We start from the raw sequence: 19147 nt of genomic DNA on the forward strand, positions 1-19147 counted from the left end.
ACTGTCCGGGACCCAGGACTCTGCACAGGCTCAGGCTCAGGGTCTCACCTGTGGAGGGCCTCTCAAGTCGGGGTGATGTAGGGGAGGGAGGAATCTAACAGAGGCACATGGGGGAGGGGACAGAGAGCAACCAGAGGTCTAGATTTGGGACACTGAGCTGCCGCCCAGAGGAGGGGGGGGGGGGGGCAGGTTTTGTCTGAATTGAAGATGTGTTGGCCGAGGAGCCAGGAGTCTAGACCAGGGAGTTTGAATCTGTGCGGATTCTGTTTAAAGAGGAGAGCTGATCTGGGGGGAAAGGTGCAAAACAAGTGGAAAGGGTGTCCGGGTGCTGCGGTGGAGCGGGGCGTCCAGCACGCACGGACCAGGGAACGGCCAGCGCACACCCCCTTCCCCAGTGCTCCAGCGGACACCCTCACCCACCCCAGGACTTGCTGGGCAGGGGATCCAGCCGCGGGGCCTCCCCTCCCTTCGCGTGGCCTCTCCCCCGCATCCCCTCCCCCGCTGAGCCGGCAGCAGTGGAGCCGCGACAGGAGTGCAGGGCACAAGCAGTGGCGCGCGCTGGCCATGGCGCAGACTGCGGGCGCGCGGGGTCGGCCAGGGCAGTGCGGGCGGTGCGGGAGGCGCTGGAGGTGCGGGAGGCGCGCGCTGGTTGCCTGCGTTGCCTGGACCGTGGTCTGGGTGCTGGCGGCTGCGCTGCTGCTCCGCGCGCACCCCGGGGTCCTCTCTGAGCGCTGCACGGACGAGAAGAGCCGGCGCATCCTGGCCGCGCTGGTAGGTCCCGCTGCCGCACTGCCCCGCGAGGTGCGCCCGGGTGCAGGGGTGGGACCCGGGGCGTGGGATGCAGGATGTGCAGATCCCAGTCTCCGTGGGATGGGCACTGTGTCCCCGAGCCCTCCGGGCGCGCAGGGGTGTTTCTCCCCACGTCGCCAAAATTGGTCCTTTGTCCCAAGAGTCTTCCTGCCGACTGCTCTCCCGCCGCCCCTGAGCCCGCGCTCCTAAAGAAAGTTTGCGGTAGGCTCCGAGTCTCCCCACAACCCCTTGGTGGCCCATCCGGTGTGGGGCAGCCGGGTTAGGGGCCAGGATGCGGACCAAGATGCCTCTCGGGTCCCTGGGTCCCTGTTCTCTGGCCCAGACTCCGTCCTGCGATTCCAACCTGGGCTTCACCACGCCGAGCCGATGCGCTAACAGGGCCCTGCCTCCTGCGCCCCAAGCCTCGCTCCCCTCACACTCGCCTCATGCATCCGTGGGACCCCAGGCACAGCGTGCTTCCGGGAGGCGATCCGACCCCCGTGGACCCTAGTCCTGGGGTAGTGGCTGCAGTCTCTGTCCCTCCACGGGAGGGCCTGATTGCTCCTCAGCTGGGCGGGGCGGGAAGGGGGAGACAGAACCGCAGGGTTCTGTCTGCGCGCACTGGGCCCCAGATGCTCATCAGTTGCTTCCCAAACGTTGGCTGCTCCTTAGTCTCAGTTTGGTTCAGAAGATTATGTGCTTTAGGAGATTTGAACAAAGGGAGAAATCCCCCAAAGGAAAGCCAAGACAGATGAAGATAGCGGCTACTCCTGTTACACTGATATTTGAAGTGTTTATTCACTTCTCCAAACAGTGAGCATCTAAGCATTTGGTGTGAAAAGTGATCTGTTTTCTAAGAAATCTTCAAGAAACGCATGGGAAGTTTTTAGTTCAATTGCTTATAAATGGGTGGGCCCTTTGAGATTGTAGGTTTGTTTTTTTAAAAAATATATTTTTATTGATTTCAGAGAGGAAGGGAGAGAGGGAGAGAGAGAAAGAGAGAAACACCAATGATGAGAGAGAATCATTGATTGGCTGCCGCCTGCAGGACCCCTACTGGGGATCGAGCCTGCAACCCAGGCATGTACCCTTGACCAGAATCGAACCCGGGACCCTTCGGTGCCCAGGCTGACGCTATATCCACTGAGCCAAACTGGCTAGGGCTGACATTGTAGGTTTTCAAAACGGGGTAGCATAAAGGTTTTCAAGTAAATGATTTTTTTTATATAAAAAGTGAGACTGGAAAAATTTAAGGAATAATGAGTGAAAGGTACACGCTAAAACAAATCATATTCCCTAATTGAGACAGACGTGTCATCGTGAATGGACCATAATGCAAATGAGACTCACATCATTGATTCCCTCCATCCTATCATCTATCCATGCATCTACGCATCCATGCATCTACCACCCACTCACTGATGGTTACACTAAAGTTTATCAAGTTTTCTTTAAGTTACATGAGCTCATTGATTTTTCTCAGGAACCCATATAAAAACTCCTTTCTTTTTTTTGGGGGGGGGAGGCTGATTGACTGTTTATAGTGAATGAAGATTAATAGTTTGGCCAAGATGGGATACTTCTGCTTACAAAAATAATAGAAAATAATCTTTTAGATTAAAGTAAAAGATGAATTCCACTTTTCCATTTATCTACCTTTGACTAAGTGGGAAAGGCCAAATGGAAATGAATAGCCTAATATAAATTAAGTAATTGCTCATCATAACTTTCCAAGCATTTCAGCCCATAAATTAAAGCCAATTCTGACGAGAGGTTCTACCACTATATCTCCAATGGCAGCCCTAGGGGGTCATTTGTAGTCTGACCTAAAGCTGAAGAGGGCGGTCCTGCTTCTGGAGGCTCTCTCCTTTCTTGTTACCAAAAGAATGATGTGAAATCCCAGGTCCCTCTTGCTGAAGTTCACCTGCTGTTGTCTCCCTGAACTGACTTTTCGGGGAGCATCATTTGCACGCCTTGTTTGAGGCCATGGTTTCTCCCACATGATCAGGACTTGGCTTTCTCTCCCTTTCTTCCTACCTTCTCCATTCTGACTTGTTGGTGTGAGCCCCAGGCAGCACGCTGGCTCCCTTTTACCCAGGACACCACCCTCGCACAAGCTTTGAATAAGACCCAGTCTGCAAACCTCGCTTGCTGGGCCCTAGCTGCCCCGCAGAGGCTGGCACGGTGGCCTCCCAGGACTCCAGCTGAATCAAGCTCCTGTCTCTGGGCTCCCCAAGCACTTTCAATTCATTCTGCCTGGCTTTTATCCTTAGTAATAAAACAGGCTGTTAGTTTTCTGACTAGCCTCCAGACTCTCATTAGCTTTCCCTCTGAATAGCAGAGCATAGAAGGAGTAACTGAACTGAGCCAAAGGGAGCCCTCTTTCTCTCTCTGGCAGGGGCAGCAGAGTTGTGGGCAAGGCCTGGGGTTTCCCAGGCCCCCAGTGCACAGGGGCCTTGTGGCCTGCGGGAGGAGTCTAGCTGAAGCAGAGGAGCCGGGAGCCAGGTCTGCTGCTAGCCCCAAGCCACCCCACCTCCTGAGGGAGCCCACCGCACTCCCCAGCCCTGGAAGAGCCAACTGGCCTTGTTCCAAAGAGTGGAGCACTGGGTCTGAGAGCTTTGGATTTCCCTAGTCAGACTGCAGTGCTCCTCTGTACTGCGGCTTTCCAGCTCATCCCATAATCAAGACATCCACATGCCCTCTTAGACTGCCCCTGGGAGGTTGCTACAGCCCGACTGTTCCAGAGAGCAGTGCCAGGAGGCGATGCAGGCAGATGAGCCTCAGGCCATGCTTGGTAATTCCTGCGCCCGGCTCCTACTCTGCAGGCGGAGTTCTTCATGCAGTGGCAGAGAGGGCTGGGCTGCGGGTGCCCGTCTGCTTCTCAGGGTAGGCACTGTGATTAGTTTTACATGTATCATTTCACTTAATCCTCCCCACAACCTCTGGGAGGCCTGTGCTTTGACTATCCCCATTTGGCAGATGGTGAAACTGAGCCCCAGAGGGGTCAGCTTGTCCTGATTTGTGCAGTTAGCGTGTGTGGAGCCAGGGTGAACCGTGTGCAGTCTGATAGGAGAGAACCTGTGACAGCGAGTGGCTTCTTTAGCGATGAGAACCGTCAGTAACAACTGGGTATACGTAATCCTCCACAGCGTCTCACAACTGTTCCCACGGCTGCTATTCAGAGGCCTCGTTCCCTTTTGGCTAGTTAGGCTTGATGTGATGTAACTTAGTTGCCTACATTTGGGGTTCCTGTTTAATAGGACAGGCTTGTCTTTTTTGCTGTGATGGAAACCCAGGGCCTTAGCGCATATCCAGGGCACATGCCCAGAAAGACTTTATAGCAGAGAATAACTCTATTCTCCCGAGTGCTTGTCCAGGGTCAGGAAGGCTGCCCAGCAGACCGGCCAGTTGCTCTGAGAGTCTGCAGGGCACAGCATCGCTGCCGGGGGAGGATCTTCGTCGTGTGACGATTGCTAACCACATAGGAACTCAACGCTCTTTAAAAACAAAACCAAACACACAGAAAACCCAGATCTTAGGCATGACCCCTGAGACCTGTCAGCCATTTCCCAAACTGGAACGGACAGGCTTTGTTTTTGCTTGAGAAGCATGATACAAGCCGGAGAGATTCTAAGCGACAACCACTAAGAACTCTTCCTGCAGAGCTGGGCATGCTGAAAATGTGTGTTTGCATATTCCCACACAACCTACAGGAAATACAAACGCACGGTGAGTCCAACTGATTAGATAATGCCACTTAACTACAATGAGACTTTTTTCTCAGTGTATACTTGTGGATTTCCTGTGCACACACATGTGGGTACAGAAATGTACCTGTCTTCAAACTGGCAGTTTGGATCTCCTCATAGTCAGAGGAAACTGATTTTTAAAATGGAATTAAAGGAAATAAAAGCACATTTTATTTATTTATTTTAGTTAAAAAAGAGCTTCTTCACCCTGGCCAGTGTGGCTCAGTGGTTGAGTGTCATCCCTTGCACTGAAAATTTGATGGGTCAATTCCTGGTTAGGGCACATGCCCGGGTTGCAGGCTCTATCCCTAGTGGGGGGAGAGGGGCATGCAGGAGGCAACCTGATTGATGATTCTTGTTCATCAGTGTTTCTCTCTCAACCTCTCCCTTCCTCTTTCTCTCAAAATAGAAAAAACACATCTTTTTTTTTTTTTGAAAAAAAAAGAGCAACTTCAATAGGACATGCTGCTAAATAAAATAATATAATGATTGTCTCTAACATGACAATTATTTATTAGTTTGTAACCTCATAATTTATACTGTAAGTTTGCTGTTTTTTAAATGCTAGATTAAGCTTTTCTCTGTGTTTAGTATGCACAGACATGCGAAGACTCCGCAGACGCACTCTGGCACTAGTGACCAGAATAGCTCCTGTGGACAAAGTTTACATTCTACATAAGTGGCGTGGGAACCGAAATGCCCCAAATTCTCTGTCCTAAAGGATGATAGCAAAGAACAGTTGTGTGATAATTGCATTGTTGTGCTTTGCTCTAATGTAAACGGTCTCCTATGATAAATGAGGTCACAGACCTAAGACCTCACCTGGGCATCTCGCTCCACTTCCTGTCCTTGCCGATGTCTAACACCACATCCTTTATGCCTCAAAGTGCTGATCTTCAGAAAACAGCCAACATTAATGTTCCCCTCCAAAATCGATAAGCCATATGCCAGATTCAATGATTAGACTGTTGTTCAAAATACCTTGCGACTCTTGTTTGGAACTGCCTTCCAAATTTGCAGGGGCAAATCTTGGATAGGTTTCAATTCAATTTGAATTTGATTTCATCAATGCAGTACAGTTTTGTAGGGAAGGCTGAGCTGCGGGAAGCCTGCAGGAGGGGGGATGGTGCAAGGGTGGGTCCTTTAGTGAGAGCCCCGGGCAGAGGAGCATCCTCACCAGCAGGTAGGGCTGCCTCAGGGGAAGGTTGATCTGACCCTTGCAGGGTAGGAAGCATTTGTGCCAGGTGGAGATGCAGAAATGGCTTTTTTTGTTTGTTTGTTTTTACAGTTTTAAAATTGATTTTTTAGAGAGAGAGGAAGGTAGGGGGGAAAGAAAGAGAAACATCTATGGGAGAGCAAAACATCTATTGGCTGCCTCCTGCACGACACCCAGCAGGGATCAAGCTGCAACCCGAGCATATGTTCCAAATGGGAATGGAATTGCAACCCCTCAGTGCACAGGATAATGCCCAACCAACGTAGCCACACCGGCCAGGGCAGGAATGGCATTTTTGATAGGACACCCCAGTCCGTCACACAATGGCCCACGCTCTGACCTGCACTTCACACCCTGAACTGGTCTTGTTCTCTGAACACCCCATGCTATTTTGCAACTCCAGGCCTTGGCACAGGCTATTTCCTTCCATGAAACTGCCCTCCCCCTCCTTGTCTGCTAAGCAGACTTGCAATTTGTCTTTCAAAAGTGAGCTCAGATGCATCTCTCTAGGACAGTGATGGCGAACCTATGACACACGTGTCAGAAGGGACACACGAACTCATTATTTTGGTTGATTTTTCTTTGTTAAATGGCATTTAAATATATAAAATAAGTATCAAAAATATAAGTCTTTGTTTTACTATGGTTGCAAATATCAAAAAATTTCTATATGTGACACGGCACCAGAGTTAAGTTAGGGTTTTTCAAAATGCTGACACGCCGAGCTCAAAAGGTTCGCCATCACTGCTCTAGGAAGAAGCCTCCTTGGCTCCCGACGTCTAATGACCAGGATAAAACTAGCATTCCCTGAGATAACCAAGTCCTCTGCACCCATGACCTTGGTTGACCTCCACAGGCCTCCTGTGACACAGTATTATCAGCCCATATTACAGATTTGAAAACATGCTCCACACCTAGTGAGGGGCAGAGCCCAGGGACAAACCCCGTTTTCCTAAACCACACTTCCCAAACTTACCTTGCCCATGTCATACTCTGCTATCATGGATGAGTTTCAAAGGCAGCCACCACTGTTCTGTGAACTCTGGAGCCTGGTACCTGTAGTTGGATGGAGGCTCCGCTCTCATACAGCTGGACTGAGCTCAGAAAGTGGCATTGTAAACTGGGAGCTGGCCAGGTGTGCCCGAGGCAGGTGGGCCTTGTCTGAGGCCATTGCTCTAGCAAGTTCTGGCTGGACTGTCTTCTTAGGGATGACTGCAGTATGGTACTGGCGGGGTCACCACAGCTGGACGGTGGGAGACCAACTTCTGGGCTCTGGGTGTTTTGATTTTGAGACCCTACCCCTGGGCCCGATTGAGAAACATAAATATGAGGCGCTTTGAAGTCTTTTATTTAATTATGCACTGACTTTCCAAAGACCCTGCAGGGCTCATGAGGTTCCCCTCAAGGGCTGATGAGAAGCCCTCCAAGCGCAGGGACCAACCTGGGCCCTTGTCCTGCCCCCTCCCGCCACCACCACCTTGTGACCTGCTGTCCCTTCTTTCCAGTGCCGGGACTACCAGGGCGGGGCGCTGGCGGGCGACCTCTGCGAGGACCTGTGCGTGGCGGGGAGGCTGCGGTACCGGCGCTGCCTGTACTACGAGAGGGGCAAGAAGGTGCTGCAGGCGGACTGGCGCGGCCGCCCCGTCATCCTCAAGTCCAAGGAGGAGGCCTTCTCCAGCTTCCGGCCGCCCGGCCTGATGGAGGACCAGGCCGAGGACGGAGGCCAGGGCTTCCTGGAGGCAGAGCTGCTCCTGCTGGTGGCGGGGGAGGTCAAGAGCGCCCTGGGCCTGGAGCTGGCGGCCGGCAGCCTGGGGCCGCTGTGGCCGGGGCGCCGGGGTGCGCGCTGGCGGGGCCAGCTGGCCAGCCTGTGGTCGCTGGTGCAGCAGGAGGAGTTCGTGCTGCTCAGCATGCTGCACGGCCTCAGCCCGCACGCCCCGCCGCTGCTGGGCTCCTGCGGCCACTTCTACGCGGTGGAGTACCTGGCAGCAGGCAGCCCCCACCACAGGGCTCTCTTCCCCCTAGAGGGGGCCTCGCGGGGCCAGGCCCAGGCCGTCAGCGACATGGCCCTCAGCTTCCTGGACCTGGTGAGACATTTCGACAACGACTTCTCCCACCGCCTCCACCTCTGCGATGTCAAGCCGGAGAACTTTGCCATCAGGAGGGACTTCACGGTGAGTGCTCCTTGGAGAGTGGATACATCATGTGGGGGACGGATGGTTTTAAATGAGAGCATTTCTGAAATCCATGTAGCATCATGCTGCCTTGTAGCCTGGACATCCCACGCAGCCCAAGCAGAGTTCATGAGAATTCAAAGGACACATGCACCTCACCCAACTCCCGGGGGTGGGTGGAATGAAAGGCTGGAAGGCAGGAGCCCAGGCCCCAGAGACGAGACCTGTCCTCCCTCCCTGGGGCTGTTCTGGAAAGCAAGCTCTTGCTGAGAGCAGAAAGCAGTCTTCAGGGATGAGGGGCCACACAGGATGACAAGGAGGATGGCCGTGGGGGCTTTTGGACAACAATCCAGTTGGGGGATGCTGTCTTCAAACTGTCCAGGCTCCATGACAGTGTGCAACATTTTTCTAGCACTTTCTCCCTGGAGGTTCTAGCTAGCTTCCCTTCCATGGGTAAGATTTCTAGAGGGACTGGAGTGGGGCGCCTCCTGCAGGGACAACCCTGCCCAGGTGGACATGGTGGCCTCTGCACTGCTCTGCAGGGCAGGTGCATTTTTGCTCCTTCTCCGGTGTCGGAGGAATTGAATGAGGAGGAGCTGCAATGGCAGGAGGGACTGCAGTGTCATTGGAAGATAATCCTCTCTCTCCTCCCCCATTCCCTAGGTAAGCCCAGGTGTCACAATAATGCTATCTGATCTGGATGCTCTATCCCAGCGGCCATTGCCTGGGGTCACCCCTGTTGCAATGAGTCATCTCTTACACTGCACCTGACAGCAGGTGAAGGCCCAGGCCAGCTTCACTCCGGCCACCTCAGTGGGCTGGGCATTGTGGAGGCTGGCTCATGGTGGACTACGCTCTTGTCAACATAAGAAATGATCAAACCTATAAGAGAATTTTTATGAGTTTATTGGGCCAAACTGATGACAAAACCTCAATAGTTAGATATTATATTCTAGAGAATGACAGTTTTGCATCTTTTGAAATACATTACAATAAAAAGAGAAGACATAAGTGGGTTACATGAAATCCATTGGTGATAGATTAGGGAGGCGGGAGAAAGCAAAGTGGAGAAACCTCTGGGATTGGATAAAAAGTAAAATGATAGACACATACTTCTTTCACTTATGTGGGTGCAGGATAGTTAACAGACAATGAACTCAATGACAACGAGGGGATTTGTGGTCTCTGCAGAGCGGTGCCTGAGCTTTGAGGGGTCCAGAAAAAGGAAATTACATGCATATATGCATAACCATGGACACAGACAATAGGGTAGTGAAGGCCTGGGGGAGGAGTGGGGAGGAGGGGGTGATGGTGGGGGGGCGGTGGGAGAGGAACATCTGTAATACTTCCAACAATAAATATACATTTTTTTTAAAAAGGAAAATTACTTTGACATTCCAAAGATATGTTATCTTAGATGCAAAAAGATAATAGGCTCAATTAAGGTAAAGATTGACTGATAGACTTTTGTTAGGAAAAATACTGCTTTTGGACATGACTACCTGCCATGAATTGCTTTTAGTTAAAAAAATTTTCATTTCAGAGCATCCTATGTGGTTACTTTAGGTGTCTGAGTTTGTAAGGCCTCTCCTGAGCTTGTCAGGTTTAGTATATGGTTCCTCTCATCCACCCCAGTCAAAACATAAGGGACAAATAGAAGGTACTATTACAGCCACAGGAATGCCTCGGTATAACAGCCTGAAATCGATATAGAGCCCTTCTCCTGTCAAGTCTTTGTCACTGTGAAGGGCATCATAGCATTTTGCCCCAATTTCTTTGTCCTAATGCTCTGTCCCTGGCTGTCCCAGAGGGACTGATAAGCCGGTGGTTCCAAGTGCAGGAGGGAAAGAGCTGGGGGGAGAGAGGAGTTCCTTGAGGTTCCAGAGAGGTCTCCTGCCAGACAAGCTGTGAAAGTCAGGATGCCCCAGACTCATAGGCTTATTTCTCAGAGCTGAGGTCCTGGCCGAGGCTTCCTTACTTTGTGAGCAGGAAGGTTATATAATGAACACAAAGGGCCGTGCCTCTCCTCAGAGCTGTCCTGGGGACCCAGCCACCCTGAGGCCTTGGGCAAGGAGGCATGGAGTGTTCACACACAACCACTAGCTTTGGGTAGTTAGGGGTCCGTCCTTCCTGTCATGAGATAATTTGTTTATTCATCCAGCAAGTATGAGGGTGTGTCAGTGAGTGGTGGCAGCAACTGTCTGGGCTGGGTTCCCAGGAAAGGCTTTAGAAGGAGGTGGTGATGATGGGTCTTCCCCTAGGAGTGAGCAACATGGGGCATTACTGGCTTGCAAGGTCCACCTCCATTGTGCCTTCCAGCATCTCCTGCATCGTAGGCCTGAGATAGTTGTTCAATGAAGTCCTGGCTGCTCTCCTGACCAGGCCGGACTTGCTGTGCCTGAAGCACTCGGCCCTGCAGCATGTAGCCCTGGCTGCTGCCAGAGCGAGGGTGAGGACGGGGAGGGAAGGACCGGATTCCACTGTGCTGACCCCGGCATTGCTGACCTTCCTCACGAGGCTGAGGTTCAAGAAGTTCATTTTACCTACGATTTGAAGTAAAAACCAGCCACCTCACCAGAGAAGAGGTTAGAAATGCCTTTACCCAAGACCTCCTGAGGATGGATGTGGCCGTCTGAGTTTGAGAAACAAGCTAGGGGACCAGCAGGCAGGTCCTCCCTTCAGACCATGTTGCAGTTGCTCAGATGACAGGAAGAATTGACGACTCTAAGTCATTCACTTCCTTCAGGTCCCCACTTACAGGTCTTGACGATTTATCCCAAGGAGGGGTTGCACAAGGACAAGTAGGGAACATCATTGCTTCGTGCTCCCGGACTGCTGCCAGCAAGTGCTCCTTTCAAGCAGGTGATATGTTTCCTCCCCCAGAGCCACGCTTCCCAGTGGAGAATGAAATGCTTCTCATCGGTGCTTTCTGAGCTGGCGCAGGATGAAGTTTGAAGGTGGCATGAGTTAGCCCCTCCACGCAGGAAGAATTTTAGGGTTCTCCTGATACAATTTGAGAAACCTCCTGCAGGCCTTCTGATTTGTTTGGTCACTGTTCCTATTTTCGGTATTTATAGTTATGCTCATAATGGCTGTAATCCATCCTATGCCATGCACAAAAATTAAAAGATAAATCTGGTTCTCCTAGGACTTGAGAAGGGAACCATCAGTAATGGTAAAGAGAGAAATTGCAAGGAGCTGAAATTCCATCTGGGGCCCCAGAAGAAGCTGGGGGGATTGCCAGAAACTGTAGAAGAAAGAGAAGGGTCTTGTAGCCCTAATAATACACCAGAAAGGCTGTAGATCATTAGCATAGCCTACTACTTTTTCAGTCTATTAACCAGTGCAAATAATGAAGTGAGCTATTTCTTTTGGCTAAATAATGAGACAGGAAAACTGATTAAAATGATAATTTCTGTTTGCTGTGCATGAATTAGTAATTAGGCAAAGCTCTTAACAAGGAAAAAGCTCCCTGTTTTTTGTTTGTTTGTTTCATTATTCTCCGCATATTTTGAAATAAATTATTTTCCCTCCTCAAGAAATACTCCCCAAGAAACTTTATTGCCTTTGGCATCAACCCTGAATGAGAAACAAAAACAAATGAACCCTTTCTTGAGATGCTACCAATGGGAGAAGGAAGGGGTGATGTTTTGACGTTGACCTGTGAAGGCTTGTGAAATGCCACAGACTCCCTCAAATTCATCAAGTCTTATAAGCTGTTTAATACCTTGAAGCTATAAACTGCTTGATTTGGGCCAACTCCAGGTTTTCACAGGTTTGAGCTCATTTTTTTTTTTTTAAATTCAGGTGGTGAAGGAAATCTGCATAATTTAGATATTATTCTTGTTTTGAAGCCTCTTTGGTTTGAAGCCAAGAAGATAAAGAGATTCCAGGGGTCACAGTTCTTATACTGACAATGGGATGTAGCGTCTGATGATATTGGATCAGACTCCACACATATCAACCCTAATCTGAGAACATTGGCGCTGTCATTTCCCCCCACATGTCTATCCAAATAGTCAATTGCAAGCCAGGTAACAGAGATGCCGTAGGTAGACAACCTAGATACAGTCAGCCTCATTTTCACACCCACGGACCTGCCTCTTGAACATCGTTTCCTTTTATTGCTTATATTCAAGGGGGTGGATGACCTGTCTCTCACTGCTTTGTAATCTTGACCCTTGAAGGCCAGAGACCAAAGTAGTAAAGCAAGTAGGGGGAGTCATTCATTTTTAAGACATTTTAGAGATGCTACTTTTAAAAGTGAGAAACATTTAAAAATGAAAAGGGATGCTCTCTGCACAGTCCCAACTCCTAGGCTTTCGCTAGTGACAGCAAAGGTCCTTCTCAAAGTGAAAGCCTTGGGATAGGATCTATGCCAGTTGCATGGCCTGAGCTCCGCTGGCTGCAGAGCTCTGTGACCGGCCTCCTGTAACCTCGGCTCGGGAACACAGAGATGGAGGTGCTGCCCAGGCTCCCTCTGTGCTGAGCCCAGTGCCCCCTTAATTACCCTGTGCTGTTTGGTTACAGGTCGTGGCTATCGATGTGGACATGGCTTTTTTTGAACCTAAAATGAGGGAAATTCTCGAGCAGAATTGCACGGGAGATGAAGACTGCAATTTCTTTGACTGTTTCTCCAAGTGCGATCTCAGAGTTAACAAGTGTGGCGCGCGGAGAGTCAACAGCAACCTGCAGGTAAGCAGCAGCGAGACCGCTCTCTGGAGCACCCCGCCTTGTACCCCCAGGGCCTGATGTGTGTTGTGAGGGGGCAATGGTGGGAGGCGGTGGTCATTCATTCTTTGTTGTCTGCCCCATGAAGTTGTTGTTGGCCATGAAGTCCAATGGATACAGCTCCCAGCAAAGTCAGCCTGGTCTGGTTCCTTGCACGTCCCTGCCCGCCTCCCCCCCCCCCTTCCTCCCCCTCCACACTCAGAATGAGTACTAAGAATAAAAAGAATGCAAAGCCATTCTGAGAAACTGTCCAAATTAGAGAGGTTGGACACACAGTCCTGATAGGCATGTGTTAGGGCCAGCAGGTCGGTAATAGAAGGAGAGAGAATGTGTCCCAAGTCCAGGAATCAGTGATAAATAAATAGGAAGGAAGGATGCTGGGTCCAGGGTCTCAGATAGGGTCTAGAGCAGAGGTGGGCAAACTTTTTGACTCGAGGGCCACAATGGGTTCTTAAACTGGACCAGGGGCTGGAACAAAAGCATGGATGGAGTGTTTGTGTGAACTAATATAAATTCAAAGTAAACATCATTACATAAAAGGGTACGGTCTTTTTTTTTTTAGTTTTATTCATTTCAAATGGGCTGGATCCGGCCCGCGGGCTGTAGTTTGCCCACGGCTGGTCTAGAGTCAGGGAGGTCCCAACAGCAGGGCTCCAGACCCCATCAGTGGGAACACTCCCTCTTTGGGCAGAAGTTATCTGCCCTCAGCCCTCCCCGGAGGCTCTCAGGTGGGCGTGGATGAGCCTGAGCTCATAGGTGTTGATTGCAACCAGGAAGAGCCCCTAGCTGAGAAGCTGGGCCCACCACCTGGTTGCCTGTGTTCAATCATGTCTGTGCCCTTGCCCCTCACCTCCACTTTCCTGCTTTCTTACTCACTTATCCAACCCACTACCCCGCTCACTTTTCTGTAGCTGTTCTTCCCTGCCGTCCTCCAACCCAAAAGGCCAGTGTGCCCGAATGCAGGATGCAGACCTGGCGATGTGGGCTTGGGCCAGAGCAGGCCAGAGCTTGGTGCTGAGTCAGGCAACAAAGGAGGACTGTTCTGGGAGACCTGGCAGTGGTTGTAAATCTGGAATTCCTGGACCAGGCCAGGGTGGTGTGCCCTAGCTGGTTTGGCTCAATGGATAGAGCGTTGGTCTGTGGACTCAAGGGTCCCAGGTTCGATTCCGGTCAAGGGCATGTACCTTGGTTGCAGGCACATACCCAGTAGGGAGTGTGCAGAAGGTTGTTTCTCTCTCATCGATGTTTCTCTCTCATCGATGTTTCTAACTCTCTATCCCTCTCCCTTCCTCTCTGTAAGAAATCAATAAAAAATATATTTAAAAAAAAAAAAAAAGCTCTGGGTGGGAAGCATGCAGCAGTGATGTGGCCTCCAGAGGCCTCTTCTCCGCCCCAGCCTCTAGCTTCATGTGCGCGCACACCCTAGGGAGGTCTGCAGGGAAAGCCTCTGCTTCAGTGGCGGGAACAAGGTGAATGGCACCACAACAGCAACCACCTGCCCTTTGCCCATAATGAGAGACTAATCAGGGCGGGGCAAAAGCAGCTTTATGGTTGTTCCTATTGAAAACATACAATTCCTAATAAGTAATAATGCAAGAATAAATCCTGTGTTTTGTGTACTCACAACTATGAACCTTCTTTTGTCCCACCTCATATATAAAGGGCTCTTAGAGATCTATTGAGGCAAGTGGTGACCCTTATCCCTTAGCCTCTGAAGCTCCGAGAGTATCCCCAGGATTGTCCCTGCCCAGCAGAGCTTCTTTGTCACATCCCTGGGGCAGTGTCCTGTGATTGGTCAGTGGGGGTGGGGCATTTGCCAAGCACAGTGTGGAAGTGTGGTCCCCAAGGATGCCCCTCTATACATCTCCACCTGCAGACCTTCCTCTTAGAGTCCGCTCCCCAAGAAACCAACCTAAGCAAGGGGCAAAGGTCCTTATGATATAAAGAACATCTACAAATTAATATGAAAAAGTTCAACACCTGTTGGAAATTTGGGCAAAGGATATTAACTTGACCATTCACTGGAAGGGAAGCAGAAATAGCTTTCAACCTGACTGATAAGAAATGCAAATGAAACCTCACCCATGAGCTGGCAAAAATGAAAGATAACACACGTGCTGGCGAGGGCATGGGGCAGAGGAGCATTCTCATTGCACACTGCTGTGAGTGTGTAACTTAGTGCAACTTTTATGGGGGTCAGTTTGGCAAGATGTATCAAAAGAAAAAATGCGCTTATCCCTTGGCCCAGAAATTTCATTTTTAGAAATTGAATCACTCACAAAAGTGACATATATGCAAGGTATTTATTTCAGTATTGTTCATAATAGCAAAAGTTAGTAAACAACCTACATTTCCATCATGGGGAACTAATTAAGTAATTTATGATACATCCACAGGTTTAAGGGACAGCCATTGAAACTAATGGTATCCTATATAATAAAGAGCTAATTGCTAATTAGACCGAATGGCGGAACAACCTTCCAGAATAGCCTTCCGGTCGACCTTCTGGAATGATCAGTGGGTGGGGCTGCAAGGCAGCAGTTGAGGCAGCCGAGGTTGTGAAGGCCTACTCTTGCATGAATTTCGTGCATCGGGCCTCTAGTATCCTTATATGAACAGATTTGGAAGGTTCTCCCTCATATTTGGTTAAGTGGGAATGGAAGCCGTAAGACAGCGAGCATTATATACCGCCATTAATGGAAAGTAAAGGTGAAAGACTTGCACGCACAGGCTTGTGTGTGTGCATAGACTCTCTCGAGAAGGAGAGTCAAGGAGGGGGTCGTCTCTCAGAGCCAGAACTCAGTGTCTGGCTGTTGGGACCGGGATGGAGACTAAGTGTGCAGCCTGTCTTTTGGGACATTGTACATTTTTGCACATGAAAATGTATTATCAATTCAAAAAAAAACCCAAGAGAATGTTTTTAAAAAGAATCCTTGCCCTTGCAGGCAGGGGAGACAGAAGTGAAGTTATTTGTTTCTGTGAGACAGCAGCCCCATAAAATGGAGGCATTTGTTAAATGAGGCTAATATAAAGCGTGATACAGAAAAAGGAAGCTGTGTTAATTATGCTGCTCCTAGTCCAGTTCTCCCACTAGAGAGGAAACAGAAAGCTGTGCAACACACAGAAGGTGTAAACTGAGAATGTGAAGAGAGCTCCAGCATCAGTGAATTCCATACCTGGTTAGAATGAATGGCCGCAAGATAATGGCTTAAACTAAACCATCTTTTAAAGGCTCCTAAAAAGACCCTTACCACCTTTCTCCCCTGAGCCTCAAGGTGCTATCACATGTGCATACTACTTCTCATCAACATGTCATTGGACCCTCAGGACACCCTGTCCTGGTTATCACTGTGACTGTACCAATTTATGGCTAAAAATGCCCAACCTCAGCAACGTGGTGATAGAGGGGAGAGCAGCTATTCTCAGGTCCTCCGAGGGGCTGCTCCTTACGCAGCAGTTACTGCCTGTGACTTCCTGCTCCCTTCATCTTTGGAAATGTACTCTGCTCTGAGGCCAGAAGTGGAATTTTCTATCTGATATGGGGTAGCCTTCTCCCTGACGCAAAGTTTATTAGTGGGGCTGAATGTTTAATTTCCAGGAGGGAAGGTACCTACTGGAGTCTGCAAGACCCTCCCCAAAGGCCCTTGGGGGTGTGGGAGCAGAGCTGAGGTCTATGGAAGGACCACTTGTGGGCTCTGGGCTCTCAAGGGGATGTGCTCCCCGAATGAATGTCTCCCTGTCCTTCCCCTCAGGTCGTCTGTGACAAAATATTCCGACACTGGTTCTCCTCGACTCTCCAGAGCTCTGCCATTTCCTTCCAGCTCCAGCGGCAGTTGCGGGAGGCCGTGCAGGAGTGTGCAGACCCAGGTGGCCCCCAGAGAGCAGCCCCCACCATGTTCTGGAGACTTCAGCGCCTCCTCCAAGCTGCCCTGAGGGAACTGCGGGAGGCGGAGAAGTAGCCACGGCAGCCTTTCAAATGCTGGCTCAGGAGAGGTGACCTCTGTGTGGTTTTAAAGAGGAGACATTGTCACTGTGCAAATGATGGTCTCTGACATACTGCGGCCTCCCAAAGAGCGAGGTCACCTAACGCCGTCTCCATCGTGCGTCCACTGTTGTGGCGTGCGTGTCCTTCTGTCCTATCTTGTCCTGGCTTGATTCCTTGTTTGGAGAGACCATCCTGGCCTCTGACTGTCACTCCTTGGAAGGTGACATGAGGGAGGTGGGCACAGAGCTTTTAGCTATTGGAGGGCCCTCCCTCTGAAACAGCACAAATGCCAACGTGCGATTGTTCTCGAGAAAGTGCTCATACTCAGCACAGATGTTTCCAGCTCTTCTCGCTGCAAATGGTTGTCAGGTAAAAAAATGCACATGTGTACATAGGTGTGTGTACATCTGTGTGCGCACACATGTGAGCACACATGCCTAAGTGAGCAGGTGAGAGTGGGCAGGTGAGAGTGAACAGGTGAGTGTGTGAGGTGTGTGTGAGAGCGGGTGAGGTGTGTGTGCTGTGGGATGGGGGAAGGTGGTTCTCCAATGTGTCCTGTGGGACCACTGGCCCAGCTAGCCATGAAAGTCTCCTTTCCTTTGGAATTAAACACAGTGAAAACAACAGTTGCCTTGTTAGGCAGTGCAGTTTGTGTTGGAGAGTGTGTGAGGGACACCTTGTGCTGGTATTGGTTGTGAGGGCCCCGTGGGCTGTGTTTTGGGGAGCACCATGCCCCTTAGTGCAGTCTGTCCTCCCGGGAGCCGCTTGTGCAGTAACAAACCCCACACTATTTGTCTGTGCCTTGCCCACCCTTTCGGATCCAGGCAAAGGGGACAGCCTGCTTGTGTTGTTTGCACATATTTTCCTGGGTCGGCACCTCTGCTGGCTCTGTGTGGTGACAGCTGAGGCGGAGAACAATCTAAGGCCCAGCAGCTCTAAGTTCCGTGGCTCCTGAGCGGTGCCTGAAGGCCCGCGGTCACCTGCCAGGCCGCTCATCACCCCCCTGCACTGTCTCACTTGAATGAAGTTCCTAAAGGGCCCCTCGCATCATAAGCATGAAGGCCTCTCTCTGCATCAGTATTCCCTGAAGGAAGCAGGACTCCTGGCCGTCACTTTGTGGCAGAAAAAAAGAACACTAACGGTTGATTCCAAAGAGAAGAGATGGCCTTTGCCTGGGAGCGGAAGCGAGGCTCTGCGGTGCTGGGGGTCTCAGTGAACCACAGCCCTCTGGTCGGGTTCTCTGTGAGCCAAAGGTTTCCATGCGCAGGGTGTGCAGCTGAGGGCGAAGAGGGAGGGGCAGCGGCTTCGGGGTCTCTTGGCTTTGGCACTGTGAGGGCGGTCAGTCTCAGGTGGGTTGACTGCGTTGAGGGCCGCCCTTAGTGCTGGCCCGGAGCTCCCTGGCCAGGCAGGAGGTCGGGCCCTGGAAAAGGCAGAGGTTTGTTCTCATTTCGACCCGAATGGAAACAGATGTTTTTGTTTATCATGGAAACTATGCAATATATACTTACCCAACACAATAGTGTTTTTATTGCTGAAAAGGAGTTTTATCCCTTTCCCCTTGCGTTTAACCTCTCTTTCTCCCCCCCCCCCACCCTCTCTGTCTCACACACACCCACACACACTCACACTCCCTTTTCCCATCCCACCTGTGCAACTGCATTGACAGCAGTGTTTCTTGAACTATCTGTGGTAAAGTTCTGCTTTTATTTTTCGATTTTTTGTTTTTAATTTTTAATCCCTTGCAAAATAAAACTTTTATATGATACAATAAACAAACACGATTGTATCAGTATTTAATATTGTTAATGTGACACGTTAGAGTGTTTCTTGCTTATCTGATGAGCAGCCACCCTCTCAGTTGGGGCAAGTGTCAGCCTAAGTGATTTCTATATTTTGTTATAAAAACATGCACAGTAGACAGAACACGGTCAGAGAAATGTGCATGGGAATCGGGGGCTTATAAAGTGGGTTCAGCAAGCACAGGCTATGCCTTTTCCAGTTGCATCCAAGTTATAGTCAGCAGTGCTTACTGCCAGGAGCCGGTCCATCCTTGCTGTTTCAAGGGACCTGGCATATATGGCATACTGTTCTTAATATGTTTGCTCACCTTCTTGGCACTATGTCTTTTAACCAAGGTCACCTCTCTGAGAAAGGTTGTTTCCCCAGGTAGGGATTTTCCCCTGAAGTTAGGGAGGGAATAAAACCCCTTAACTAAGTGCCAGGCGGGTAATTAATCACTTTAACTACGAACAATCATGCTTAAGCTACATAATCTTTACTCCCTGGAATGGAGATAAGAAACGCCCTAACCTTTTGAATAGGGATTGATAGGATTGGAATCAACTGGTATAAATACAGATGTAACAAGACAACAGGACACAGAACCTAGACACAGAACCTACACAGAACCTAGAGACAGAACCTAGCAAGAGAACATGGGAAAAGATCCTGGACAGAACCTGGCTACAGAAATTGGCTGGAGAATCTAGACAGAACATGGCAGGAG

At 50.2% G+C, this 19147-nt stretch overlaps 1 protein-coding gene across 1 annotated transcript; it reads left to right on the forward strand.

The window, feature by feature from the left end:
- The first annotated feature begins 513 nt into the window (after positions 1–513).
- On the forward strand, positions 514–18267 carry DIPK1C (divergent protein kinase domain 1C). The gene is made up of 4 exons (XM_036322833.1): positions 514–771; positions 7260–7925; positions 12456–12620; positions 16409–18267. The coding sequence occupies exons 1-4, from the start codon at positions 565–567 to the stop codon at positions 16613–16615; spliced, it is 1245 nt and encodes a 414-aa protein (XP_036178726.1). The 5' UTR covers positions 514–564; the 3' UTR covers positions 16616–18267.
- Positions 18268–19147: the final 880 nt, after the last annotated feature.

The sequence above is a fragment of the Myotis myotis genome, unplaced genomic scaffold, assembly GCF_014108235.1.
Source record: "Myotis myotis isolate mMyoMyo1 unplaced genomic scaffold, mMyoMyo1.p scaffold_m19_p_9, whole genome shotgun sequence".
In the NCBI taxonomy this organism is placed as follows: Eukaryota; Metazoa; Chordata; class Mammalia; order Chiroptera; family Vespertilionidae; genus Myotis; species Myotis myotis.

Bases quoted from the DNA above. Each gene is read 5' to 3' on its own strand.
- DIPK1C (XM_036322833.1), top strand. From the start codon at position 565: ATGGCGCAGACTGCGGGCGCGCGGGGTCGGCCAGGGCAGTGCGGGCGG. The intron at 772-7,259 runs GTAGGTCCCGCT...CCTTCTTTCCAG, and splicing joins GGCGCATCCTGGCCGCGCTG to TGCCGGGACTACCAGGGCGG. The intron at 7,926-12,455 runs GTGAGTGCTCCT...GTTTGGTTACAG, and splicing joins CCATCAGGAGGGACTTCACG to GTCGTGGCTATCGATGTGGA.